Source organism: Paroedura picta, chromosome 6 (genome assembly GCF_049243985.1).
Source record: "Paroedura picta isolate Pp20150507F chromosome 6, Ppicta_v3.0, whole genome shotgun sequence".
In the NCBI taxonomy this organism is placed as follows: domain Eukaryota; kingdom Metazoa; phylum Chordata; class Lepidosauria; order Squamata; family Gekkonidae; genus Paroedura; species Paroedura picta.
In genome coordinates, this window is record NC_135374.1 from 5,815,737 (window position 1) to 5,843,465 (window position 27,729).

A 27,729-nucleotide genomic window follows, 5' to 3' on the forward strand; every position below is an offset into this window, starting at 1 on the left:
GATTCACGCTGCACCGGTTTCCAAGGGAGCTCAGAGACCCACACGGGGGGGGGTTCCGAGTTTGAGCCCGCCAGGACGAGGACCCCGCCCCCCTCCCCAACAAAGGAAGACCCACACGTTTCCGTACCCGGAGATCAGACATCAGCTTCTTATCCAGGGTCTGTTCTAAGAAGTGAGAGCTAACTTGCTGCATGGATCCCTAGAGAAAGGGGGAAGGGATAAAGTTAGAGCGGAGGGAATTCGGAGGAGAGGGAAGGTAAAGATAAAGGCCTGACATAGATGGGCCAGGCTAGCCCAATGATGCACAATATCATTCATTCATTCATTCATGCTAAACCAATGATGCACAATATAATTCATTCATTCATTTATTCAGGCTAACTCAATGATGACCAATATCATTCATTCATTCATACATTCATGCTAAACCAATGATGCACAATATCATTCATTCATTCATTCATTCATTCATTCATTCATTCATTCATTCATTCATTCATTCATTCATTCATTCATTCATTCATTCATTGGATTTATAGCCTGCCACTCTCAGAGACCGGCTCGCGGCAGGTAACAATAATACAGCAATAAAAACCCAACAAAACACCCATTAAACCCCCAATCGACAATAATACAAACCTAAATAGACAGCAAAAACTCCATACAGGGAAAAACCTTACGAGGACCACATAGGGGGAGACCAACCTGCATCAAGATGTTGGGTGCCAATATCAAGGGGGACCCGTACCAGCACCGGCCCCGTACCAGCACCGGCACCGGCCATATACCTGGTGGAACAGCTCCGTTTTGCAGGCCATACAGAAAGGAAAAAGCTCTCCGAGGGCCCACAGCTCCTCCGGGAGCTCATTCCACCAGTTAGGGGCCAGGACCGAAAAGGCCCTGGCCCTGGTCGAGGCCAGGCGAGCATCCCTAGGGCCAGGAATAACCAGCAGATTGGTACAACCCAAGCACAAAGCCCTGCAAGGGACATAGAGTGAGAGACGTTCCCTCAGATATAGAAGCTAAGCAGTGTTGGCTTGCTTAGTAGTTGGATGGGAGACCACCAAGGAACTCCAAGGTTGCTACGCAGAGGCAAGCAATGGCAAATCTCTTCCGGCAAATCCCAGGGGAGGGTCACTATAAGTCAGCTGTCACTTGACGGCTCTTCCCACCACCGTCATCTAAGGCAGGGGTAGTCAAACTGCGGCCCTCCAGATGTCCATGGACTCCAATTCCCATGAGCCCCTGCCAGCGTTCGCTGGCAGGGGCTCATGGGAATTGTAGTCCATGGACATCTGGAGGGCCGCAGTTTGACAACCCCTCATAAGGAGTCCAAACAAGGCGTTGTAAATGGTATATTTAAAAGGAGGTTTAAAATCTAAAAAGACAACCGTTTGAACAGCTGGACGGGGAGAGGCATCTATATCCGGGATGGGGCCAAGGGGGGAGGGAGGATGAGTTTCACTGATGGCCAGGGAGAAAAGGAGGAAGCCTGAGAGGGTAATCCGAGGATCAGCTCGTGATGAAGGAAAGGATCAGCCGCGAGGGGAGAGCCAACAAAGGGCTTTTGAAAAAAAACAAACCCTGCGGCGGGAAGCAATCAGGCGGAACAAATCCGGCAGTTCTTTTAAAAGATACGTTCCTAAATGCCGTAAGCTTTTTAAAATACTTGGAGACACAACAAAAGAAAAAAAAGGAAAGGCACGGACACGTTGCGTGGTTGAAACGGGCCCTGTGACACCACCCCCCCTGCAAGTTTCCAATTGCCCCCTTCCCACCTTGAGACACACAGCCCTGCCAAGCTGTGTACAGAAGCCATGGTTGCATTCTATGACCCGGACCCACAGCTGTGACGTGCCTACCCAACCTCGAATACTGGAGGGGACAGAACTCACCAACAGCTTAGCAGCCTGGACTCTCACTACCCACGAGCCGTCGCTGACCATGTGGCAAATCTTTCCAAACGCGTCGTCGACCAGGCGGATTTCTTCGTTAGATGAGAGAACTGGGACAATGCTGGCGGGGGAACAGGGGACAGGACACAGGGGTACGTCAGCCTTGCTGTTGTATAGACATATGGTGGCAAAACTGGTTCTCAGCTACCAAAGCAACGGAAAGCGGAAAGATCCTTTGTTTGGGGAGGGGCTGAGCATCCGCTTCGCATGCAGAAGAGCCCAGGTTCAATCCCTGGCACCTCCAGTGAAAAGGACCAGGCAGGAGGTGATGGGAAAGACCTCTGCCTGAGACCTTGGAGAGCCATGGAGAGGGGCCATGGCTCAGTGGCAGAGCCTCTGCTTGGCATGCAGAAGGTCCCAGGTTCAATCCCTGGCATCTCCATTGAAAAGGATCAGGCTGGAGGTGATGGGAAAGACCTCTACCTGAGACCCTGGATAGCTGTGCAAAGGGGCTCAGTGGCAGAGCATCTGTTTGGTAAACAGAAGGTGACAGATTCAATCCCCAGGATCTCCAGTTGAAAGGACTAGGTAGGAGACCCTGAGGAGCTGATGGCAGTCTGAGGAGACACTATTGACCACAACAGACCACTAAGCTGACTTCAGTTCATTGAGACAGTGGAAGAGCTTTTGCTTGGCATGCAGAAGGTCCCAGGTTCAATCCCCGGCATCTCCAATTAAAAGGACCAGGCAGGAGGTGATGAGAAAGACCTCCACCTGTGGCCATGGAGAGCTGCCACTGGTCTGGATAGATAGTCAATGCCCATCATCGTGCCTCTTCAATTAGCCCCTTCGCCATATCAAGGAATGCATTGTTAGTTACTGGCTTTGAGGAACTGAGAATCTGATTAAGTATAAGTCAGCGCTGTGGGTTTTAACTCTCAAAGAAGTCTGCAAACAGAAGCAAGGAGCAGGCAATGTTCCCTTGACAGTTTACCGATCCGCTTTTCTTTTACATTCATCTCCAGGTTACTGGTCCAGCAAAGAACTGGCCTACAAGTTTGAATGAATGAATGAATGAATGAATGAATGAATGAATGAATGAATGAATGAATGAATGAATGAATTAATGAATTAATGAATTAATTAATTAATTAATTAATACCTGCTGGCCCCTGGGTTTTGGCCACTGCAGGATACAGAGAATTGGACTGGAGGGGCCATTGGCCTGCTCCAACGTGGCTTTTTTTAGGTTCTTAGCGTGAAGCTCATTCCCCGCACCTGACCTTGGGTCGACATTATATTCCATGCCTACCTTTCTGGATAAAGCTCACTGAGAACCCAGGTGAGCTGGACTGCAGCGCTCCGCACCTGTTCATAGTCGTCCGTTAAGAGCTTACAGGCCTGAAACAAAGGGGCTAGTCAGATGTTGGCATTCCGCCCCATAAAACGGTAAACTGTACATACACGTTTGCAGCTGGATTCAAAACCAGCAGGGATTTATGGGACCAACCAGACTTTCAGGATATGAGCTTATAAGAGTCAACGTTTCCTTTGTCGGGTGCCAAAGCTCCGATGGAGGCACCTTTGACGCTCAAAAGCTAACACACACACACACACACACACCAAATCTTGTTGATGCTGCTAGACTCAAATCCTGTTCTTCTACTGCAAACCGACACAAAGAGTCACTCACCCATGGAATTTATTACTGCAGGAAGTGGGATTGGCTACAAGCATCGACAGCTTCAAGAGGGGACGGGAGAAACACTTGGGGAAGAGGTACATGAATGGCTCTTGGCCCCAAGGTCTAGATGGGAAACTCTGTCTAGAACAATGAGACTCTGTGTTCTTGGTACTTGGGGGGGGGGGGCACAGTGGGAGGGCTTCTGGAGTTCTGGCCCTGCTGGTGGATCTCCTGGTGGCCACTGGGTTTGGGCCACTGTGTGACACAGAGTGATGGACTGGATGGGCCATTGGTCTGATCCAACACGGATTCTCTTATGTTCTTATGCGTGGGGCAGTGATGCTCTGTCTCCTTGGTGCTTGGGGGGCCACAGTGGGAGGGCTTCTGGAGTTCTGGCCATGCTGGTAGTCCTCCTGATGACCCCTGGGATTTGGCCACTGTGTGCCCCAGAGTGTCGGACTGAATGGACCAATGGCCAGACCCAACACGGCTTCTCTTAAGTTCTTATGACAAAGGTCTCGCAGTACCGAAATAACGAGGCAGCACATCTAACCCCATGGATTTGCTATCACATGCGTGGTTTAGAAGGAGAGTGCAAGTCAGTTGCCAAGGCAAGAGGCTCCACAGGAATCTGCTCTGATTTTAATTTAATTATCTTCCTTTTTCTCTTCCCAGGGTGATCAGATGCAGAAGGCAGAAGGGAGTAAGGCTGCCAGATCTTGGTTCGTAAATAGTTGGAGGGGGTGGAGCCTAGGCAGGGTGGGAGTCTTTGAGGGTGGAGCCTAGGCAGGGCGGGAGTCTTTGAGGGTGGAGCCTAGGCAGGGCGGGAGTCTTTGAGGGTGGAGCCTAAGCAGGGCAGGAGCCTTTGGGGGGTGGAGCCTAGGCAGGGCGGGAGCCTTTGGGGGTGGAGCCTAGGCAGGGTGGGAGTCTTTGGGGGTGGAGCCTAGGCAGGGCGGGAGTCTTTGAGGGTGGAGCCTAAGCAGGGCAGGAGCCTTTGGGGGGTGGAGCCTAGGCAGGGCGGGAGCCTTTGGGGGTGGAGCCTAGGCAGGGCGGGAGCCTTTGGGGGTGGAGCCTAGGCAGGGCGGGAGCCTTTGGGGGTGGAGCCTAGGCAGGGCAGGAGTCTTTGAGGGTGGAGCCTAAGCAGGGCAGGAGCCTTTGGGGGGTGGAGCCTAGGCAGGGCAGGAGCCTTTGGGGGTGGAGCCTAGGCAGGGCGGGAGCCTTTGGGGGTGGAGCCTAGGCAGGGCGGGAGCCTTTGGGGGTGGAGCCTAGGCAGGGCGGGAGTCTTTGAGGGTGGAGCCTAAGCAGGGCAGGAGCCTTTGGGGGGTGGAGCCTAGGCAGGGCGGGAGCCTTTGGGGTGGAGCCTAGGCAGGGCGGGAGCCTTTGGGCGTGGAGCCTAGGCAGGGCGGGAGCCTTTGGGGGTGGAGCCTAGGCAGGGCAGGAGCCTTTGGGGATGGAGCCTAGGCAGGGCGGGAGCCTTTGGGGGTGGAGCCTAGGCAGATCGGGAGCCTTTGGGGGTGGAGCCTAGGCAGGGCAGGAGCCTTTGGGAGTGGAGCCTAGGCAGGGCGGGAGCCTTTGGGGGTGGAGCCTAGGCAGGGCGGGAGTCTTTGGGGGTGGAGCCTAGGCAGGGCGGGAGCCTTTGGGGGTGGAGCCTAGGCAGGGCGGGAGCCTTTGGGGTGGAGCCTAGGCAGGGCTTGATTTGGAAAGGGGGGGCCCTGCCACAGAATCCAGCTTCCAAAGCAGCCATTTCCTCCAGAGGAACAGGTCCCAGCTGTCCAAGAATCAGTTGGTATAGCGGGAAATCTCCAGGGATGATCAGCCGGAGCTGCAGCGGAGTTCTCCAGCTCCCACCTGGAGGTTGGCAACCCCAGAATGAAGCAATGCGAGACTGGGTGGGGCTTAAGCGCAATGGCCAGCGTACCTCCCAAAGGCCCACCCAATGCAAGAGCCCTTGTCAGACTTATAACGACGGACTTACCTGGCTGTAAATAGTCTGTTGCAATTTCAATCCCCTTTCGTGCAGCTGGAGCTAGAAATCAATAAAGGGAAAGGCCCAAATGACTTTTCTCCCCAAACAGTTATCACACTGCTTTGGCTCCCCCCGCCCCCCCACTGGCAGTCTTTAAGCAGAGGCTGGACAGATCCTTCTCCTGGATGCTTCAGGCTGATCCTGCCTTGAGCAGCGGGTGGGACTAGATGTCCTAGATGGCCCCTTCCCACTCTAGGATTCTAGGAGTCTAGTTCAGCCGTGGAATGGGCTGCCTCAGGAGGTGGGGAGCTCCCCCTCACTAGCTGTCTTCAAGCAGCGGCTGGACAGATCCTTCTCCTGGATGCTGGAGGCTGATCCTGCACTGAGCAGGGGGTGGGACTAGATGGCCTGCATGGCCCCTTCCCACTCTAGGATTCTAGGAGTCTAGTTCAGCAGTGGGATGGGCTGCCTAAGGAGGTGGGAAGCTCCTTTCACTGGCCGTCTTCAAGCAGCGGCTGGACAGATCCTTCTCCTGGGTGCTTGAGGCTGATCCTGCACTGAGCAGGGGGTGGGACTAGATGGCCTGCATGGCCCCTTCCCCCTCTAGGATTCTAGGAGTCTAGTTCAGCCGTGGAAGGGGCTGCCTAAGGAGGTGGGGAGCTCCCCCTCACTGGCCGTCTCCAACCAGCGGCTGGACAGATCCTTCTCCTGGATGCTTCAGGCTGATCCTGCACTGAGCAGCGGGTGGGACTAGATGGCCTGCATGGCCCCTTCCCACTCTAGGATTCTAGGAGTCTAGTTCAGCTGTGGAAGGGGCTGCCTGAGGAGGTGGGGAGCTCCCCCTCACTGGCCGTCTTCAAGCAGCGGCCGGGCAGATCCTTCTCCTGGGTATTTGAGGCTGATCCTGCACTGAGCAGGGGGTGGGACTGGATGGCCTCGATGGCCCCTTCCCACTCTAGGATTCTAGGATTTTATGATAGCGAAATAGCCTCAGTGCACCTACCATGGCTTTGATGGCTGCGGTCCTGACTCGAGGGTCCTGGTCGTTGAAGTGGTCTCCGATGATCTTCTGCACGTCTTTGGCAGGCTGGCCTTCAGCTTCTTTCGTGCTGCCTTTGTCCACGCTCCCGAGGAAGCCAATCAGGAGAAGGCATTTGTTCCGCACGCCGTGGGAGGAGTCGGGCAGATGCTGAGGGACCAAAGGTAAGATTGCTCGGGATAATGTATATGTATATATAAATGTTTAAATAATTCTTATTAAAACTTCAGGAAGGAGGGAGGGAGGGAGGGAGGGAGGGAGGGAGGAAAGAAGGAAAGAAAGAAAGAAAGAAAGAAAGAAAGAAAGAAAGAAAGAAAGAAAGAAAGAAAGAAAGAAAGAAAGAAAGAAAGAAAGAAAGAAAGAAAGAAAGAAAGAAAGAAAGAAAGAAAGAAAGAAAGAAAGAAAGAAAGAAAGAAAGAAAGAAAGAAACCTAATTTTAAATAAATATATATACCGATAAATAAAACATGCCTGATTTTCTCTATGGCAAATATAAGTAAAATTACAAACTCTGCAATTATAAAGGGAAAAAAATAAGTCAGGCGTGGCCAAACTCTGGCTCTCCAGATGTCCATGGACTACAATTCCCATGAGCCCCTTGGTCATCTGCACATTAGCCAGCCCTGTTTTAGTAAACAACCATACAGGAAAATAAAAGCCCGTCATGATGAGACAAGTTAGGAACCTTAAAGATTGAGCTGCAAAAAATATGTTTGTTACAGTTTGGATGGAGTCACTGGAGCAGTCGGTGCAAACTTAAAAGGACTCCAGGGAATGGTAGAGGACAGGAAGGCCTGGAGGATCATTGTCCATGGGGTCGCGATGAGCCAGACTTCACAACTAACAACAACAGTTTAAAATCCTACTATTATCATAGAATCCTAGAGTTGGAAGAGGCCATACAGGCCATCTAGTCCCACCCCCTGCTCAACGCAGGATCAGCCCTGAGCATCCTAAAGCATCCAAGAAAAGTGTGTATCCAACCTTTGAAGACTGCCAGTGCAGTTGTGTCTCAGTTGTGTCTACTATGACCGTTTATGCACTGGGAACTTGACTGCCCCAGCTCCTGTGCAGGAGCACAAATCAGGGGCGGACAACGTGCACCAGGCCAAGTGCTCCCCCATGTGGGTGCAGGAAGAGGTGGGACAACCTGCCCCGAGTAAAACTCCAGCCTGCAGCCAGGCATGAAACCTCCAGTGCATATGGTCGCTTTCTTTTTTCTCTTTCACTTTTCTGTAACTGCTTTACATAATAGCAATAAACAATAAAATTCCCCCCCCCAAAAAAAAGAGAGAGAGAGAGAGAGATCCGTCTGTCACTCATCTTCTGCCTCCTGCAAAGCTTCCTTAAAAGAACCTGGAAACGTTTCCAAAGCCGAAATCAAAGAGATTTAAGTTGGCCGGAGGCCTGGTTTACCTTGCAGGCGACGTCAACCAGGCGCAAGCGGACCGCCGGGCTGTCTTGCAGCTTCATCCCAATCGCCAGCAGAGTGTCCAGCAGCTGAGCCAAGACCTGGTGGGATTCTGTCGAGCGACACAGAGTCACAAAAGGCCGAGAAGAAAGAAAGCCGGGAGGGAAATACAAGCCCAGGGAGGGGCTACTTCTGATCAGGGGGTTGATGCGCCTTCCCTAGCCTGGGATTCTGTTGTGGGGTTTTTTTTGGAGGGGGGGCAGTATCATCTGGGCATGGAACTTGGGTCACAGTGGCCAGGCAGGGAGTTGTGAATTTCCTGCATTCTTTAGAGGGTTGGACTAGATGACCCTGAAGGTCCCTTCCAACTCTAGGATTTTACGGAAGGGCTAAAGAGCCTGGGACTTTTCAGTTTAGAGAAGAGACAACCAAAGAGGGATGTGAGAAAGGTTTAGAATATGATGCATGCGGTGGAGAGAGTGGGCAAAGAGAATATTTTCTCCCTCTCCCAAAAGTCTAGAACTCGAGAGCCTAGACCCAACCCCCTCAAAAACACCAATTTCTCCCCCTATTGCACACCCCCTATTAGCAGTTCTCTTACAAAGGAATCTCAAAAGGATATTAGGAAAGATGACCTGCTGAACTGCAACTGATTGTGAAGCTCAAGTCAACACATCCTCCTGGACTGGATTGAGATCTAGGTTTCCTGTCTCATTACCGGTGCCGATTTCTCAGTGCCTACTACCCCTCTGCATATCACACCCAATCACACCTCCCATTGTCACTTGCCTGCTAATATCATTCGGCATCACAAATCACTCCACTCTCCAAGGAATAAGGACGGAAGGACTCACATTCTAGCTGTATCTAAAGAAGTGAGCAGGGACTCATGCAAGCTCCTTTCTGCTGCTATAGAAAAACTAACACGACTACACACCTCGATTTATCTCTGTGGAAGGCACCCCATTTAGCCCTACAGAAGGGAAATCCTAGAATCATAGAGTTGGAAGGGGCCATACAGGCCATCTAGTCTACCCCCTGCTCAACACAGGATCAGCCCTAAGCATCCTAAAGCATCCAAGAAAAGTATGTATCCAGCCTTTGCTTGAAGACTGCCAGTGAGGGGGAGCTCACCACCTCCTTAGGCAGCCTATTCCACTGCTGAACTACTCTGACTGTGAAAATATTTTTCCTGATATCAAGCCTATATCGTTGTACTTGAAGTTTAAACCCATTACTGCGTATCCTTTCCTCTGCAGCCAACAGAAACAGCATCCTGCCCTCCTCCAAGTGACAACCTTTCAAATACTTAAAGAGGGCTATCATGTCCCCTCTCAACCTCCTTTTCTCCAGGCTGAACATTCCCAAGTCCCTCAACCTATCTTCATAGGGCTTGGTCCCTTGGCCCCAGATCATCCTCGTCGCTCTCCTCTGTACCCTTTCAATGTTATCTATGTCCTTCTCGAAGTGAGGCCTCCAGAACTGCACACAGTACTCCAGGTGTGGTCTGACCAGTGCCGTATACAAGGGGACTATGACATCTTGTGATTTTGATGTGATGCCCCTGTTGATACAGCCCAAAATGGCATTTGCCTTTTTTACCGCTGCATCACACTGCCTGCTCATGTTTAGTTTACAATTCACAAGTACCCCAAGGTCTCGTTCACACACAGTGTTACCTAGAAATGCATCAACCTTGTGATACAGGACAGATGGACTCTCATTCTAGCAATATCTGTACTGAGCAGTGACTCACAAAAGCTCCTCCCCTGCCACAAACTTAGTCTATATGGTGCTCCTGGACTCCCGCGCTTTCCCGCTGCTTTCTTCTACATCTCAGGCAGGTCCTCTACCGCTGAGTGACAGGCCTTCCCCCATTTTGTCTTTCGTTTGAAAGCAAAACACACAAAAACCTTATGAAAGAGCTGGGAGGGTTTGAATCCCGCACCCGACTTGGTGCGAAGACAAAAGAATAATCACGTACTCTCGTTCTGAAGGGTGTTGATGGCGTCGTCCAGAATGCAGTCAGGGGAAAAACCGGGGGACCTGGCGAGCAAACCCAATAAGGAAGCGACCTTCAGTCTGACGGAGGCGTCGTTCTCCTAGGGGGACAGGAGGGGATAGGGTAACGCCCGCCTCTTCTCTCCGGATTCCCCCCTACACCACCTGGGAGTTTGGGGCAGATGATTCAGGGGGCATTTGCGGCACAGTAAGAAGGTAAGTTGAAAAGTACTGAGAAATCCCTGAAATACTCTTCAGCCTTCGAGAAATCCCAAAATATGATTGGGAACAGGGGCGTATCTACCCAGTTGGGCATGTACATCCACCCCCTTCTGGCCCATCATTGGCCGTTCTGGGGGAGGGAGTCAACATGACCATATAAGGTCATATCACCCGATGAATGTTTAAAAATTTGAAGGAAAAAAAATTAATTAACTTCCACCCATTTGGGAAACCCTTCCAAGGCTGTCAAGAAACCCTGGTTGAGAAAGGATACTCTAAGCCAGGGGTAGTCAAACTGCAGCCCTCCAGATGTCTATGGACTACAATTCCCAGGAGCCCCTGCCAGCAAATGCTGGCAGGGGTCTCTTGGGAATTGTAGTCCATGGACATCTGGAGGGCTGCAGTTTGACTACCCCTGCTCTAAGCAATTCTTACGGAGGCATTTCCATCCCTCTAACCCAGGCTTAATCAACCAAAGTTCTGTGAAAGGCTAGAGTTTCTTGATGGCCTGGAAGGGTTTTATAAGTGAGTGGGAGTGAATTAATTTTCTATATATTTTTAAACTGTGTTAAATATTGATCAGGTGATACGATCAGCTAGACCAGGGTTTTCTCAACCAGGGTTTCGTGAAACCCTGGAGTTTCTTGACAGCCCTGGAGGGGTTTCCTGAATGAACTGGAATTAATTAACTTCTTAAAATATATTTGAAACTTGTTAAACATTTATCTGGTGATCTGGCCATACATGACCATGTCGACCCGCCCCCCACAATGGCCAATGATGGGCCTGGAGGGGGGTGGGAAGGGGAGGGGCCTCAGGTGGGCGTGTCCACAGCTCTGCTTCCAAACCATATTCTGCTCGATCACGCCATTTCTGGGGTTTCTCAAAGCCTGAAGAACATTTCAGGGGGGTCTCAACAGTGAAAAAAGTTGAGAAAGGCTGAATTACACTAAAGAAGAAGAGTTGGGTTTTATACCCCACTTTTCTCTACCGGAAAGAGTCACCTTCCAGTCACCTTCCCTTTCCTCTCCCCACAACCGACACCCTACGAAGTAGGAAGAGAGCTCCTTTTAAATGGAGTTGACGGGGATTGAACCGGGGACCATCTGTATGCCAAGCAGACACTCTACCACAGAGCCACGGCCCCCTCCCCAAGCGATATAGGATCCCTGCCCTTTCCGTACCTTGTAAAAGTGCTCCAGCAAGACCCGGATGACTCCTTCCACGCTTTCCGCCTCGACCGGCTTCCTGGCAAACTGCAGCAGATACTGGAGAGCATCGGCAGGTGACGTGGCCTTGCAGAGGTCCACGTGGAGGGCTGCGGACTTGCTGGGCTTGGTCAGCCGGAGTTTCTTCGCTGTGATTTCTTCATGCTGCTGTTGCTGAAATCAAAAGCGCAAGATGACACGGTCCCACTGGGCGCCACACTGATCAGACCCCACCTGGAGTCCTGTGGGCAGATCTGGAGGCCACACTTCAAAAAGGACATGGACAAAACGGAGAGGGTGCGGAGAAAAGTGACAAGGACGATCCAGGGCCTGGGGACCAAGCCCTAAAAGGAAAGGCTGAGGGCCTCGGGATAATTCAGCCTGGAGAAGAGGAGGCTGAGTGAGGACAGGATTTGTCTCTTAAAGCGGTGGTCCCCAACCACCAGGCCGTGGCCCGCTGCCAGGCAGCGGAGGCCCTGGCACCGGGCCACGGCTCCCCGCCCCCCCCCACAGTAAACTTCCCAGGCCGCAAGCAAAGTGGCTGCAAAAGGGGCCAATTAGCTTGTGGCCCGGCAAGCTTCTTATTGTGGGAGGAGGGGGGAGAGGGAAGCAGGGCCGCGCATGCGCGTTTGTGCCATGCGCGGCCACAAATGCGCATGCACGGCAGTTTCACGCATGCGCGGAAGTGCTGCGCCTGCGCAGCCAGGCGATCGCCCTCCACTGTGTTAAAGGATGTGAAAGGTTGTCACTTGGAGGAGGGCAGGGCGTGAATCCCGTTGTCAGAAGAGGGGAGAGGACCCACAGGAATGGCTTTAAACTATGTGCAGAATGACATCCTGCACCCTGTGAGGCAGGTGAGCTAAGAGAGCCCTGGTTTTACAGCTCTGTAAGAACAGCAGTGAGGAGCCCAAGCTCACCCGGCGGACTGCAAGTGGGGGAGCGGGGAATCAAACCCTAGGAAGCCCTCACAGTCTCCCTACTGCAGGGGGCGGCTCAATGAGGGCTCTCCAAAGGCCCATGGACTACAATGCAGGGGCTCATGGTCATTGTAGTCCATGGACCCCTGGAGAGCCCCCCCCCGGGCCGCCCTTTTCCTATTTCCTGGCAAGAGGGAAGCAGCAATTGTGAATTTTGCAAATCCTCACCTGCCTGCTGGCACCTGCCCGCCCTCCCTGCCAGCCCTGAGCTTTGGGCTCCCCCTTTCTGCCCTCCCTCCTCCCCTCCGCCATGCCCGGCCTCCCCGGGCTCACCTGCACCACCACCTTGGAGTACTCCTCGTAGACGCGCTTCTTCAGGTGCGCCGCCATGCCCGGCGGCCCCGGGAGCCCCCTGGGTTCCGTTTTGCACGCGCTCCTGAGCCCTCGCGGCCACCGTAGACGCCTCGCCTGCCCGCCGGGCGCCCGAAGATTCTATCCAGGCTGGAGCCGGAGGGGGGGGGGTAGGGGAGTTGTTTACTCCCAAGCGGTCGAGCGCAAGCGACGTGCACTTCCGGTTCCCCGTCGCCTCTCCTCGCCTGCCTCCATGTGCGGGGCGAGAGTTGGAATAAAAGCCCCAAGCCAGCGGGGATCTCGGTCAAATTTCACAGCTCGCCTCGAGGTTGTAGTTGCTGCTTTTTGCAAACCATCAAAGGCAGAAAATAGAGGGGGGAGTGTAAGTGTGAGCCCCCGACTCTTCCCCACCCATAAAGGACTAGGCGGGAGGGGAGGGACTTCAGCAAAGTGCGATGCTAACGCATTTTAGGTTTGCCAGCTCTGTGTTGGGAAGCTCTGGAGACTTTGGGGGTGGGTGGGATTTGGGGCAGGGAGTGACCTCAGCGGAGTATAAGGCTAGGAGCCCTCCCTCCAAAGCAGGCCTTTTCTCCAGGGGATCTGAGCTCTGTAGTCTGGAGAGGAATTGTAATTAGGGATGCCAGTTCTGGGTTGGGAAATACCTGGATGACTTTGGGGGTGGAGCCAGGATTTAGGCAGGAAGGGACTTCAGTGGGCCTCTTTTGCTTCAGGCCAACACAGCGACCCACCTGAATCTACCTGTACATAAGGCTTGAGAAAGTCTCTTTCAGTGTACCTGAAGATGTATGGCATCGCAGAATTTATGTTATTTTCAAACCACCTTGAGCTGCAAATGAAGGCTGTATATAAATCTTCAATCAATCAGAGTTTGTGTTGAGATCTGTTAAACTTCCCCTGCAATTGAGCGATGGGGAGCCGGAAGCGTTCCTGGAAAAATATCAACTCTTAACTCTTCGGGGTCAAAGTGGCTACAGTGACGACAGCACCGCCCGGCGGAGCACCGTCTAGCCGCCGTGGAGGACTAGGTGGCTGTTCTCTATGGTGCCGCAGCATGTGTCAATGGGGCAACCAAACAGGCGGGGTTCAGGCGCATTTATTTGTTTAAAATATTTCTTTTTCTGCCTCCCGCTAACCAGGAAAGTCCTGTGTTGCTCCCACCGGAGTAAAATAAAGCAGAATACAATCATTCATATATTTAATATCCAGCAACATTCAATAAACCAATTTGCAGCTCTCAAAATAACAAATATTAATGGGGGGAGGGAATTAAATGTGCCCAAAACAGGGTTGCCAGCTCCAGCCTGGAGATTCGGGGGATGGAATCCCCCTTCCAAGGCAGCTGTTTGGTCCAGGGGAGCTGATCTCTGTTGTCTTGAGATCAGCTGTAATAGTGAGAGATCTCCAGGCGCCAACTGGAACTTGGCAACCCTAGCAGCACAGCCCACCAGATGTAGTCCTGGTGTCAGTCCTCCAACCAGGTTTGACTGATGCAAACTGTAGGAGACGGAGGACAAAACTTCTTGCCGCTTCCCCAACCGAGAAGTCCTTGAATGATGAACAAATCAGGGACCCGTTTTCCCCCAGGGCCGTTGCATTTTTCTCAGATGGATTCTCCCCCTCTGCTCACGTTGGGTCAACACTACAGGGAAAGCACTGCGCTGTATAATACAATACAAAACTGATGATCAAATTCCCCCCTCTGCCATAGGGATGCCAGTCTCAAAACAGCATCTGCAGGCTGCCCTGCAGAGATTCTTATTACAGGTGGAAATGCACCTTATAGAGCAAAGAAACTGAGGTACAAAACTAAGCTGCAAACTCCCAACCGACCAGAGTCATTTCCAAAATCAGTCCCCCCCGCCCCGCCCCAAACAAACACAAACATCTTGTAATGCCCCTATGTAGATCTAGGGCAGCCTCATCTGGAATATCATATACACTTCTGCTCACCATATCTCCAAAAAGACATTGCAGAGCTGGAAGAAGCACAGAGGTGGAAAACCCAGAAGATGAGGGGGTTGGAGCTCCTTCCCTAGGAGGAGAGGCGGAAGAGACGGGGACTTCTCGGTTTAGAAAAAAGAGAGGTTTGTGAAATGATGCACGGGGTGGAGAAAGGTGACAGAACTTTTTCTCTCTCTCCTCAAAGATTGGAACTCCGGGGCACCCAATGAAGCTGAGGGGCAGCAGGGTGAAGATGGACAGAAGAAAACAGTTTTACCCAGTGTGGGACTTAAAATCAGAATTCACTGCCAGAAGATGTAGCGATCACCACAGGGATAAACAGCTTTCAAAGGGGAGGAGAGATTCATGGCGATTCATCCATCAATGGCTACTAGCCGTGGTGACTGAGAGGAGCCTCCACTTTCAGAGGCATTAAACCTCTGGAACCCAGACCCAAAAGGCGGCACGAGGGGGATGGTCTCAGTCTCTATACCCTGTCGGTAACTTTCCAGAAGAAGTGATTGGTCATTGTGGCAGACAGGATGCTGGACCAGGTGAACCCCTGGTCTGGTCCAGCAGGGCTCTCCTGATGTTCTTAGGAAAGCTTCAGCCTCTGCGTCAAATTTTTGGCCTTCCAGGGGAATCAGTTAACTACTGTATCAGACAGAATGCTGGATTAGAGGGATCATTAGTCTGACCCAGCAGGGCTCTTCTGAGGGTCTTCTCAGGGAAGACCTCGGCCTCTCTGCCCTGTGGCTGGCCCTGCAGAGGAACTGGCTGGCCCCAGGGTGAGATGGGAGGCTGGACTGGAGGGACCCTCCCTGGTCTGACCCAGCAGGGCTCTTCTGAGGGTCTTTTCAGGGGAAGGCCTCGGCCTCTCTGCCCTGTGGCTGGCCCTGCAGAGGAACTGGCTGGCCCCTGGGTGAGACGGGAGGCTGGACTGGATGGACCCTCCCTGGTCTGACCCAGCAGGGCTCTTCTGAGGGTCTTCTCAGGGGAAGGCCTCGGCCTCCCTGCCCTGTGGCTGGCCCTTGGGTGAGAACGGAGGCTGGACTGGAGGGACCCTCCCTGGCCTGACCCACCAGGGCTCTTCTGAGGGTCTTCTCAGGGGAAGGCCTCGGCCTCCCTGCCCTCTGGCTGGCCCTTGGGTGAGAACGGAGGCTGGACTGGAGGGACCCTCCCTGGCCTGACCCAGCAGGGCTCTTCTGAGGGTCTTCTCAGGGGAAGGCCTCGGCCTCTCTGCCCTGTGGCTGGCCCTGCAGAGGGACTGGCTGGCCCCTGGGTGAGACGGGAGGCTGGACTGGAGGGACCCTCCCTGGCCTGACCCTGCAGGGCTCTTCTGAGGGTCTTCTCAGGGGAAGGCTTCGGCCTCTCTGCCCTGTGGCCGGCCCTGCAGAGGAACTGGCTGGCCCCTGGGTGAGACGGGAGGCTGGACTGGATGGACCCTCCCTGGCCTGACCCAGCAGGGCTCTTCTGAGGGTCTTATCAGTGGAAGGCCTCGGCCTCTTTGCCCTGTGGCTGGCCCTGCAGAGGAACTGGCTGGCCCCTGGGTGAGACGGGAAGCTGGACTGGATGGACCCTCCCTGGCCTGACCCAGCAGGGCTCTTCTGAGGGTCTTATCAGTGGAAGGCCTCGGCCTCTCTGCCCTGTGGCTGGCCCTGCAGAGGAACTGGCTGGCCCCTGGGTGAGACGGGAGGCTGGACTGGAGGGACCCTCCCTGGTCTGACCCAGCAGGGCTCTTCTGAGGGTCTTCTCAGGGGAAGGCCTCGGCCTCTCTGCCCTGTGGCTGGCCCTGCAGAGGAACTGGCTGGCCCCTGGGTGAGACGGGAGGCTGGACTGGATGGACCCTCCCTGGCCTGACCCAGCAGGGCTCTTCTGAGGGTCTTATCAGTGGAAGGCCTCGGCCTCTCTGCCCTGTGGCTGGCCCTGCAGAGGAACTGGCTGGCCCCTGGGTGAGACGGGAAGCTGGACTGGATGGACCCTCCCTGGCCTGACCCAGCAGGGCTCTTCTGAGGGTCTTCTCAGGGGAAGGCCTCGGCCTCTCTGCCCTGTGGCTGGCCCTGCAGAGGAACTGGCTGGCCCCTGGGTGAGACGGGAGGCTGGACTGGAGGGACCCTCCCTGGCCTGACCCTGCAGGGCTCTTCTGAGGGTCTTCTCAGGGGAAGGCTTCGGCCTCTCTGCCCTGTGGCCGGCCCTGCAGAGGAACTGGCTGGCCCCTGGGTGAGACGGGAGGCTGGACTGGATGGACCCTCCCTGGCCTGACCCAGCAGGGCTCTTCTGAGGGTCTTCTCAGGGGAAGGCTTCGGCCTCTCTGCCCTGTGGCCGGCCCTGCAGAGGAACTGGCTGGCCGCTGGGTGAGACGGGAGGCTGGACTGGAGGGACCCTCCCTGGCCTGACCCAGCAGGGCTCTTCTGAGGGTCTTCTCAGGGGAAGGCCTCGGCCTCTCTGCCCTGTGGCTGGCCCTGCAGAGGAACTGGCTGGCCCCTGGGTGAGACGGGAAGCTGGACTGGATGGACCCTCCCTGGCCTGACCCAGCAGGGCTCTTCTGAGGGTCTTATCAGTGGAAGGCCTCGGCCTCTCTGCCCTGTGGCTGGCCCTGCAGAGGAACTGGCTGGCCCCTGGGTGAGACGGGAGGCTGGACTGGAGGGACCCTCCCTGGTCTGACCCAGCAGGGCTCTTCTGAGGGTCTTCTCAGGGGAAGGCCTCGGCCTCTCTGCCCTGTGGCTGGCCCTGCAGAGGAACTGGCTGGCCCCTGGGTGAGACGGGAGGCTGGACTGGATGGACCCTCCCTGGCCTGACCCAGCAGGGCTCTTCTGAGGGTCTTATCAGTGGAAGGCCTCGGCCTCTCTGCCCTGTGGCTGGCCCTGCAGAGGAACTGGCTGGCCCCTGGGTGAGACGGGAGGCTGGACTGGAGGGACCCTCCCTGGCCTGACCCAGCAGGGCTTTTCTGAGGGTCTTCTCAGGGGAAGGCCTCGGCCTCTCTGCCCTGTGGCTGGCCCTGCAGAGGAACTGGCTGGCCCCTGGGTGAGACGGGAGGCTGGACTGGATGGACCCTCCCTGGCCTGACCCAGCAGGGCTCTTCTGAGGGTCTTATCAGTGGAAGGCCTCGGCCTCTCTGCCCTGTGGCTGGCCCTGCAGAGGAACTGGCTGGCCCCTGGGTGAGACGGGAGGCTGGACTGGATGGACCCTCCCTGGCCTGACCCAGCAGGGCTCTTCTGAGGGTCTTATCAGTGGAAGGCCTCGGCCTCTCTGCCCTGTGGCTGGCCCTGCAGAGGAACTGGCTGGCCCCTGGGTGAGACGGGAGGCTGGACTGGAGGGACCCTCCCTGGCCTGACCCAGCAGGGCTCTTCTGAGGGTCTTCTCAGGGGAAGGCCTCGGCCTCTCTGCCCTGTGGCTGGCCCTGCAGAGGAACTGGCTGGCCCCTGGGTGAGACGGGAGGCTGGACTGGAGGGTCCCTCCCTGGTCTGAGGGTCTTCTCAGGGGCCTCCCTGCCCTGTTGATGGCCCTCCAAAGGAACTGGTTGACCTCTGTTTGAGCCAGGATACTGGACTATATGGACCACTAGTCTGATCCAGCAGGGCTCTTTTTTTAAATTAAGGAAAGGCCTCCGCTTCTGTGCCCTGTGGCTGGCCCTTCAGAAGAACTGGCTGGCCCCTGTGTAAGACCAAATACTGGACTAGAGGGACTTTCCCTGGTCTCATCCTGCAGGGCTCTTCTTAGGTTCTCATGTTCTTAGATTCATGCCCCCCCAAACCCACCAGACCTTTAGCAAAGCCTCTCCACCAATCATCCCCATCCAGGTGGAAAGTCAGTTATCAAAATTAGCCGAGCAACCAACCCTCCTTTACCACCAAGTGAAGAGAAACCTATAGAAGTAATCATTGGATTTGAAGCGGAAGCCCTTCTCCGGCGCGTAGACCTGGCAGGAGACCCGATACCCTTTGGCTTCCACGTCCATCTTGATGCAGTCCAGCAAGTCGGAGATGCTGGGCGAGGCCTTCCAGGGCCCAAACTTGACCACCGACTTCTTGTCCGTGTCCAGCCCGCTGAGGACATCTTGGCACTTGTTGACGTCCTCCTCGGTCTTCGCCACGCACACCAAGAGGCTGGACCGGCGAGAGGCCATGGCCTCAGCCCGGGCAATGCGGACCATGAGCTCAATGTTCTCCGTGTAGTGGGGCACCTGGGCGAGGAAATGTTTCCGGGCCACCTGCTCGCCAAAGATCTGCGGGGAGTCCTCCAGCTCCTTGACCAAGGGCTCGATGTCGTAAAAGAGGGCTTCCTGGTACACCTCTGGGATGCACTGCGTGGGCACCTGGTTGCTGCGCAGGTAGTCCAGGATGTATTTAAAGTAAGTTCCGGGCCGGTCTATGAAGTATCTCCCTTCAGAGTCCGTTCGCAGCTTGGGCTGGTCGGAGGCAAACATCTCGGCCAGCTTGGAGTGAGGATGTTTCTTCAGTGTACTCATAGTGGTTGTGAACAGCTCCCCGCCGACGTTTAAGGTGACAATTTGCAATGGCTAGATGCAAGGGGGGGGGGGAGGAATATGCATTATTATACTCTGAAGAAGAAGAAGAAGAGTTAGTTCTTATTTTCTCTACTCGAAGGAGGCTCAAAGTGGCTTACAGTCGCCTTCCCTTTCCTCTCCCCACAACAGACACCCTGTGGGGTGGGTGAGGCTGAGAGAGCCCTGATATCCCTGCTTGGTCAGAACAGCTTTATCAGTGCCGTGGCGAGCCCAAGGTCACCCAGCTGTGGCTGCATGTGGGGGAACCCGGCTCATCGGATTAGAAGTCCTAACCAGTACACCAAGCTGGCTTTCCAAGGCTTTCCGATTCAATCTCAAGCGTTAAGAGAGAAGAAGAAGAGTCGGTTTTTATAGGCCACTTTTCTCTACCAGAAGGAGTCTCCAAGCAGCTGATGATTGCCTTCCCTTTCCCTCCCCACAACAGGCACTCTCGGAGGTAGGTAAGGGTGAGAGAGCTCTGAGAGAACTGTGACTGACCCAAGGTCACCCAGGAGGACTTCTACCTTTGTTCTCCACACAAAAGGCACCCTGCGAGGCAGGTGAGGCTGACAGAGTTCTGAGAGAACTGTGACTGACCCAAGGTCACCCAGGAGAACTTCTACCTTTATTATCCCCACAAAGGGCACCCTGTGAAGCAGGTGAGGCTGAGAGAGTTCTGAGAGAACTGTGACTGACCCAAGGTCACCCAAGTGGCTTCATGTGTCTCAAAGCAGCTTGCACTCACCTAACTTTCTTCTCCCCACAGCAGGCACCCTGTGAGGCAGACGAGGCTGAGAGAGGAATAGGGGTTTAGGATTATCTGACCGCCATCTTTCTAGATTACTGTTTGTTTTGCTCTTTTATCTGGCTTTTTAGCTTGTATTTATGTATCTAATATTGTAAGCCACCACGAGCCAGATTATCTGGAAATGGTGAGATAGATTTTTAAATAATAATAATAATAATAATAATAATAATAATAATAATAATAATAATAATAATAATTCCACTTTACTCTCCCCGAAGGAGTCTCCAAGCGGTTTTCAATTGACTTCCCTTCCTCTCCCCACAACAGACACCCTGTGAGGGAGGGGAGGCTTAGAGAGCCCTGATATCACTGAAGAAGAAGAAGAGTTGGTTCTTATATGCCACTTTTCTCTACCCAAAGGAGTCTCAAAGCGGCTTCCAATCGCCTTCCCTTTCCTCTCCCCACAACAGACACCCTGTGAGGTGGGTGAGGCTGAGAGAGCCCTGATATCACTGCTCGGTCAAAACAGCTCTATCAGGGCTGTGACTAGCCCAAGGTCACCCAGCCAGCTTTCTGTCGGAGAGCGGGGAATCAAACCCGGCTCGCCAGATTAGCAGCCTTGGCTCTTAACCACAACGCCACCCTGTTCCACCCTCTCCAGCCGCCCTGGGAAAGCCGGTCACGAGTCAGGGTCCAAACTCACCGCTTGCAAGTGGCCGGCGTTCTGCTTCTCGGGAATGCTCATCCTTTCCCCTCGAGGATCAGCCTGCAGGACAGATTTCTGGGCAGTGCCCGGAGTGCCTCTTGGCCTCCCTCCCTGCAGCCAGGCTGTGACTCAGACGGGCACCTGACCGCTCTCCGCTCCACCCTGGAGCCACCCTCGTGCTTCGAGCTCCTCCTGGCTGCTCTCCAGTCGGACAGGTGGAAACCCAGCTTCGCTTCTGAGCACAGCTCTTTGGGAAGAGTGGCCCTCCCACATCTGCACATCAGCTGGGGCTAAGATCCAGGAAGGCTGCTTGCCCCACAGCCGACAGCTGTGCAGAATAAGGCGGCCTGAAACGCTCCCCAGCGAACTCTGAATAAGTTAGCTGCCCTAAAGCACTCCTTTGGCTGACTGTTCTTTGCCAAACCGGTTCCACCCTGATAGTTCTGCGGGTTTTCCTGGGTCCCTTGTCCTCCTTCTTTAAAGGTACAGCACGCCTCTTTTGTCTACAAAGGCCAGAAGGACTGTTTTTTTGGGTGGGAAGATCTAACCTGCAGAGTTCAGATTCATTTCGTCGGGGGCGGTGTGTGCCAAGCACGATAATATTGTAGAAGAAGAAGAAAAAGAGTTGGTTTTTCTACTCTGCTTTTCTCTACCCGAAGGAGTCTCAGAGCAGCTTACAGTCGCCTTCCCTTTCCTCTCCCCACAACAGACACCCTGTGAGGTAGGTGAGGCTGAGAGAGATTTGATATCACTGCTCGGTCAAGACAGCTTTATCAGTGCTGTGGAGAGCCCAAGGTCACCCAGCTGGCTGCACGTGGAGGAGTGCAGAATCGAACCCAGCATGCCAGATTAGAAGTCCACACTCCTAACCACTACACCAAATGTAGCATTCAAGAGCCCTGAGGCTCTATTATATATATGAATGCTTGCACGAACCAGGCACGTGCAGCCACAAATTCCTTGGGTTTAGAGACTGACATCTTCTAAAAAAAAAAAAGATATTTTAAAACTTTTTAATATGCAGAAAGATTAAAGAGGTCAGGGCATTCTATTGAAGAAATTCACAGGGAAATGCCGGTCAGCAGATGAACTTCCTCCAGGCCAGACTCTTTGATAAGACAGGCATGTGATGCGTTATACACACACCCGAGAAGTAAATAAAATGCCCAGCAAGTGTTTACAGACTCCACACCTTGACACAGAGAGATTCGTACCCTGCCTTATTTTACCTGGAAAGATGCTAGCCACGATTACTGGCAAAATGTCACGGACTAAAACTATTAGACCACACTGGCCACACAGGCCAAAAAACACAGCAACCAGTTGACTCCGGCGGTGAAAGTCTTCAACCATTCCTTATTTTCCAGTGATTTCAGGTTTTCCTGCAAATGTGAGAATTTATCTTGACTTAGGGCGGCCCCAATCTGCTGATCTAGATATCCACGGACTGAGTCGCACATTTCTTCTCTGTTATTTCTATTTCTATTAAAAACAAGTTTATGAGCTACTAGTAATCTTGGGCAAGGTGAACTCAAGGCACCATCATGTGGTAGAAGTAAGAAATGCAAGCAGCAAAATCAGGAGAAAATGCAGGGTGTTTCCGCACAAGGACCAATGTTGCCAATTGGTTCCACAAAGCGGAAACGCTATTTTAAATAGTGGAATCTCGGCGTTATGCATACCTGCACTTGGAGTGGAATCCAGTAGCGTTTCTTTGCCGGAAGTTCGGAGGAGAGAGCCAGGGGGAGGGACTTCGTTGGAACCGCAACAATGAGAATGCACAGGTCTTTTTCGCTAGTGTTGCAGATTGTTCGCTTTTCGGAGGGCGAATCCACTTTTCCCTAGAAGCGCTACAACGAATCGCTTTTCGCGGAACTGTGCGACGTCTTGCGGAACTGCAAATTAGTAGCGTTTACAATATGAAAGCCTTCTGCTACATTAAACTCGTGCGGAATGGCCCGCAGTTTCAGAGGGGAGCCAGAGACCAATTAGATTTGAGGGGGAGTTCCTCTGCAGGGCCAGCAACAGGGCAGAGAAGCCGAGGCCTTCCCCTGAGAAGACCCTCAGAAGAGCCCTGCTGGGTCAGGCCAGGGAGGGTCCCTCCAGTCCAGCCTCCCGTCTCACCCAGGGGCCAGCCAGTTCCTCTGCAGGGCCAGCCACAGGGCAGAGAGGCCGAGGCCTTCCCCTGATAAGACCCTCAGAAAAGCCCTGCTGGGTCAGGCCAAGGAGGGTCCCTCCAGTCCAGCCTCCCGTCTCACACTGTGTAAAGTAAACTTGCCATAGTGCAGGGGGTTTGACTAGATGACCCAGGAGGTCCCTTCCAACTCTGATTCTATGATCCTTGGGCTACTCACACACTTCCATCTGATCCTACCTTCTAGTGTTGCTGTGAGGGGACAGTGTGGCAGAGGGAACCCTGTACATTGCTCTGAAGTCATTGGAGAAAAAGCAGGATAAAAATATACCAGACCGACAAACTTGCCAAACTTGCAATTTTGCTGAGGAAACAAATTTCAGAATTTCCCAACTTTAGGGGCTGGGTCTTCCTCCATGTCCCATTCCCCTTCTGCTTTCAACTTCCCTGCTTCAGAGTTTCCTAATCAGGGGGAGAGGAGGTTAAGGCCTTGCTCAAAATTCAGTGGGAACTTTGCACCCCAGGCCCCGTCCGGAGACTCAGCACAAAAGCATGGGTTATCAATTTGCATCTGCAAATATCCCCACAGAGTCCAACGCTCCTTTGACCAAAGGCCAGCCTGTACAAAAATTCCCACTGCTAAACCCGAAAAGACAAGTGACCCACATCCATGGGTTTCCACATTTTGATTTGCTGAGAACAGAGGAGGGCGGTATAAATTGGCCTCAACAGGTTGAAAGCATCGATTTTCGGTTCATTCCCGCAGGGACCTCCGGCAAGGTTCAAATCCTCCCAAAAGCCCCTTCTTAAAAGCCATGGAAGAATATTTCTCCGCCGTCTGCCGGATGGAGCAAACAGTCCTGTTCCCCAGCCTACTACGGGGGATATCCTTGGACAAGGCGGACGACCCCACGGAGGCCGACTCTGGAAATAAAGACCTCTATGACTATTTCGTCCTACTGAAATCCATTAAGAGGCTGGTGGAAGGAGGTCTGGCCCCTTTGGAGGGGCAGGATCCTGACGTAGCGACGCGGCTGAGCGAGCAGGAGGACCGCGAACAGGCCGACCTGGAAGGGTTCTTTTATTATCACGTCTCCAACTTGTACCGCATCCTCGCCCGGCTGACCAGGAGGGCCGAGGCAGTGACCACAAAGTACAATGAAATTATAGGGCAGATTTACCAGCACTGAAAGACTTTCAGCCGGTAAGACATTTGCTATGAAGAGGAACAGGGAGGGGTTTCTAGATAGCATGCACGCTCTGCGGAATTTACTCCTGGGCCCATAGGAATTTTGCTAGTTTTGAAGGTGCTATTGGTACCTTGTGATAGAAGGACAGATGGACTCTCCTTCTAGCTGTCTTTGAAGAAGTGAGAAGCGACTCATGACATCTCCGGATACAGAGGGAGCGAGAAGGAGAGTCTATCTGTTCTTCTGTCGCAGGGTTGATAGAGTGGGGCCTTCCGTAGAGACAGATCAAGATAGATCAAGATAGTGGCAGAACAAGTATCCAATAGCACCTTCAAAACTAACAAAATTTGTGGCACAGGAGAACCTTTTGTGAGTCACGGCTCACTTCTTGGGTTATGTGAACCCTGGTGCCATCAAAAGGCCTGCCAGTGGGGCCAGAACTCCAGAAGCCCTCCCACTCTTGCCCCCCAACAATCCAGATTGTCATTGTCCCTGATATAAGACCATAAGACCACAACCGTCTTGCTCATCCACTGTCACCTGCCACCCCCTTGAGCCTTCACAGAATCAGCCTCTCCATCAGATGGCTATCCAGCCTCTGTTTAAAAATCTCCAAAGATGGAGAACCCACCACCTCCTGAGGAAGCCTGTTCCACTGAGGAACCTCTCTAACTTTCAGGAACTTCTTCCGGAGGTTTAGACGGAATTTCTTTTGCATTAATTTCATCCCATTGGTTCTGGTCCGTCCCTCCGGGGCAAGAGAGAACAATTCTGCTCCATCCTCCACATGGCAGCCTTTTAAATACTTGAAGATGGTTCTCAGATCCCCTCTCAGTCGTCTCCTCTCCAGGCTAAACAGACCAATATCCCCCAACCTTTCTTCATACGCCTTGGTCTCCAAACCCCTCCCCATCTCTTTCTCTGTCTGTCTGTCTGTCTGTCTCGGGGAGACCATCCCCATGAGCTGCTCAGAGAGAGGGTGGGATAAAAACATGGGAAATAATAATAACAAATTCACATCCATTTCATTATGCCCCTATCTTGGTTTGTGGGGGGTAAAGGAGCAAAGAGGGGGAAGAATGGGAATTGATTGAATGCCAAGCTGAAGATATTTGTTTTAACTATGTTCCATACAGTCCACCTTTATCTAGGGAACTCCAGGCAAATTACGTATAGTGAGTCAAGATTTATCTGAGCAGGGCGGGGTGTTCAATAAAGAATGCTGTCAAATTAGGGTTGTAGGATTCTGGAAGCAAGCAGAACTGAAGCCACGCATGAAGTGCAAAAAAATTAGGATTTTATTTACAACACAAACTATACAGAGCAGTATAGAGGCCACAGTCTCCAAATATTTATCCAGTTAAGACTGCAAAGGATTTTGTACGGTGTAACCCTATTATCTGGGCAGGATAGCATTCTTGCATAATTCAATTTTGCATGATCCAGGTGGGATTTGTGTCCAGGGGCAACAAAAGAAGAAGAGTTGGTTTTTAGGCCCAGCTTTTCACAGCCCGAAGGAGTCTCAAAGCGGCTTCCATTCGCCTTCCCTTCCTCTCCCCACAACAGACACCCTGTGAGGGAGGGGAGGCTGAGAGAGCCCTGAGATTACTGAAGAACAAGAGTTGGTTCTTATATGCCGCTTTTCCCTACCCAAAGGAGTCTCAAAGCGGCTTACAATCGGCTTCCCTTTCCTCTCCCCACAACAGACACCCTGTGAGGGAGTTGGGACTAAAAGAGCTCTGTCAGTAAAAAAAATCAGTTTGAAAAAGAGCTGTTTTTTGCACCCTTTTTTAAAAAGTTAATATTTGTATTTAATTTCAAGAAAGAACATCTAAAACGAAAGACATACAACAACAACAAAAAAGAACATGAAGAAGAAGAGCTGGCTTTTATACCCTGCTTTTCCCTACCCAAATGAGTCTCAAAGTGGCTTACAATTGCCTTCCCTTGCCTTCATTCCCCACAACAGACATCCTGTGAGGGAGGTGGGCCTGAGAGAGCTCTGTGAGAACTGCTCTGTGATAACAGCTATATCAGGACTGTGACAAGCCCAAGGTCACCCAGCTGGCTGCATGTGGAGGAGCGGGGAATCAAACCTGACTGCTCTTAATCATTGAGCCACATCTGAAATAACATATAAAGGTTCAATTTGTATTCTCTTTGGTATTTCTTATGTTCTATGATCCAAGGGACCCTCCCTTTTTCTCCCCACAACGGAGGTAGGTGAAGCTCAGAGAGCTCTGAGGGGGACTGTGACTATCTCGAGGTCACCCAGCAGGCTTTGTGTGGAGGAGGAATGGGGAATCAAACTCAGTTCTCTACTTTAGACTTTGCCACTCTTAAACACAGCCCCACGCTGGTTCTGCGCGCGCAAAACAGGGCCGACAATGATTTTGCCTTATTTATTCCACAGGTCGTTTTGACTTTTCCTGTCTGGAGGCTGCATTGAGATAACCTCTGCCCAGGCGCTCAAACGCCCTCTTGAGGACTCCCAGTCCACCTGTTACACCAATAATCACCAAGGATATTCCAAGTGTAATTTATTATTTCTGTCTCTGACCTAAAATGCTTTCGAACGTTTGCAAACGGCTTACAGATGGCCATGCTGTTTTATTCTGAGCACAGGGGATTATCTGTCAATAAAGTGCTGTAAAGAGCATGAATTGCAATGAGGCTGGTTTTGCATTATTTCCTTATTCTGCCTGCATTGGAGTTTTGTTATTGTGGTAGGAGGGTCAGACGCCAATGTCGGAAACTCAGGTCAGAAACTCCACTTGGCCATGGAAGTGGAAAACATAACAGCCTCAGAAGAGCCAGCCAGTTCCTCTGCAGGGCCAGCCACAAGCCAAGGCCTTCTGATAAGAACACAAGAGGAGCCCTGCTCGGTCAGACTGCTATGGCCTACCCTAGCCCCCAAGGCTACAAACAATGAACAGAGAGAAGCGATCTACGTTCTTGTCTTTGGCTTTCCATGTATAAAAGCTCACTTGCAGGCCGGCTGCCATTTCTTCAGGACCTCCTCTCTGTCGGATGGTTACCATAACTCTCTTTAACCGAAATCTTAATCTTAATTCTCCCTTCAGCACCGGAGCCTCTGGTGCACACAGCCTTCCCGGAGTGCTTTTCGGGGTTCTTGAAATTGCTCGTTCTGAGACGAATAAGCGACAACATGTTCATTTGCCGCAGGAAACAAATGCAGAATGTTTCTGTTCCCCCTACCAGCAGGCAAAAGGGAGGCTAATCCACCCTCCTGATGGACAGTGTAAAGGTCGGATTGGGGGACAGAAAATTGTATAGGGTGGCAGGGATGGGGCAGGTGCCCCCTATTGTCTCCTATATAAAATTCTTCGCCCCAATTGAAAACTAGAAGAAGAAGAAGAAGAAGAAGAAGAAGAAGAAGAAGAAGAGTTGGTTCTTATATGCTGCTTTTCCCTACCCGAAGGAGGCTCAAAGCCGCTTACAGTCGCCTTCCCTTTCCTCTCCCCACAACAGACCCCACAACAGGCTGAGAGAGCACTGATATCACTGCCCGGTCAGAACAGTTTTATCAGTGCCATGGCAAGCCCAAGGTCACCCAGCTGGCTCCATGTGGGGGAGCGCAGAATTGAACCCGGCATGCCAGATTAGAAGTCCATACTCCTAACCACTACACCAAATTGGATCTCTAGTACTGCGCAGGGGAGGTCTTCTCCTTCCTGGTTTTCTAATCGCAGAGATTTGTGACAATAGAAGGAAGCCATTGTAAAGGGTCACACACACCACACACACACACACACACACACACACAC

General features: G+C 52.7%; 3 protein-coding genes across 3 annotated transcripts in view; 1 reads left to right on the forward strand and 2 right to left on the reverse strand.

Annotated features, from left to right (window-relative positions):
* The window catches only part of INTS4 (integrator complex subunit 4), a 39,547-nt gene extending 26,667 nt beyond the window's left edge, over positions 1–12,880 (reverse strand). Inside the window, exons 1-9 of the mRNA XM_077341282.1 lie at positions 12,677–12,880; positions 11,403–11,600; positions 9,980–10,097; positions 8,001–8,107; positions 6,549–6,734; positions 5,555–5,605; positions 3,208–3,296; positions 1,896–2,016; positions 128–199 (exon numbers count right to left, since the gene is read on the reverse strand). Coding sequence (XP_077197397.1) covers positions 128–199; positions 1,896–2,016; positions 3,208–3,296; positions 5,555–5,605; positions 6,549–6,734; positions 8,001–8,107; positions 9,980–10,097; positions 11,403–11,600; positions 12,677–12,733 — 999 coding nt within the window. The 5' untranslated portion in view covers positions 12,734–12,880. The remainder of the gene's footprint in view (positions 1–127; positions 200–1,895; positions 2,017–3,207; positions 3,297–5,554; positions 5,606–6,548; positions 6,735–8,000; positions 8,108–9,979; positions 10,098–11,402; positions 11,601–12,676) is intronic.
* A 3,553-nt stretch (positions 12,881–16,433) lies between these two features.
* KCTD14 (potassium channel tetramerization domain containing 14) lies at positions 16,434–21,029 on the reverse strand. Its single transcript, XM_077341284.1, has 2 exons — positions 20,615–21,029; positions 16,434–19,175 (listed from the first exon to the last, which is right to left on the reverse strand). The coding sequence occupies exons 1-2, from the start codon at positions 20,654–20,656 to the stop codon at positions 18,501–18,503; spliced, it is 717 nt and encodes a 238-aa protein (XP_077197399.1). The 5' UTR covers positions 20,657–21,029; the 3' UTR covers positions 16,434–18,500.
* Positions 21,030–23,436: 2,407 nt separating this feature from the next.
* THRSP (thyroid hormone responsive) lies at positions 23,437–26,610 on the forward strand. The gene is made up of 2 exons (XM_077341285.1): positions 23,437–23,955; positions 26,355–26,610. Exon 1 carries the CDS (start codon positions 23,567–23,569, stop codon positions 23,939–23,941), a length of 375 nt encoding a protein of 124 aa, XP_077197400.1. The 5' UTR covers positions 23,437–23,566; the 3' UTR covers positions 23,942–23,955; positions 26,355–26,610.
* The last annotated feature ends 1,119 nt before the right edge of the window (positions 26,611–27,729 follow it).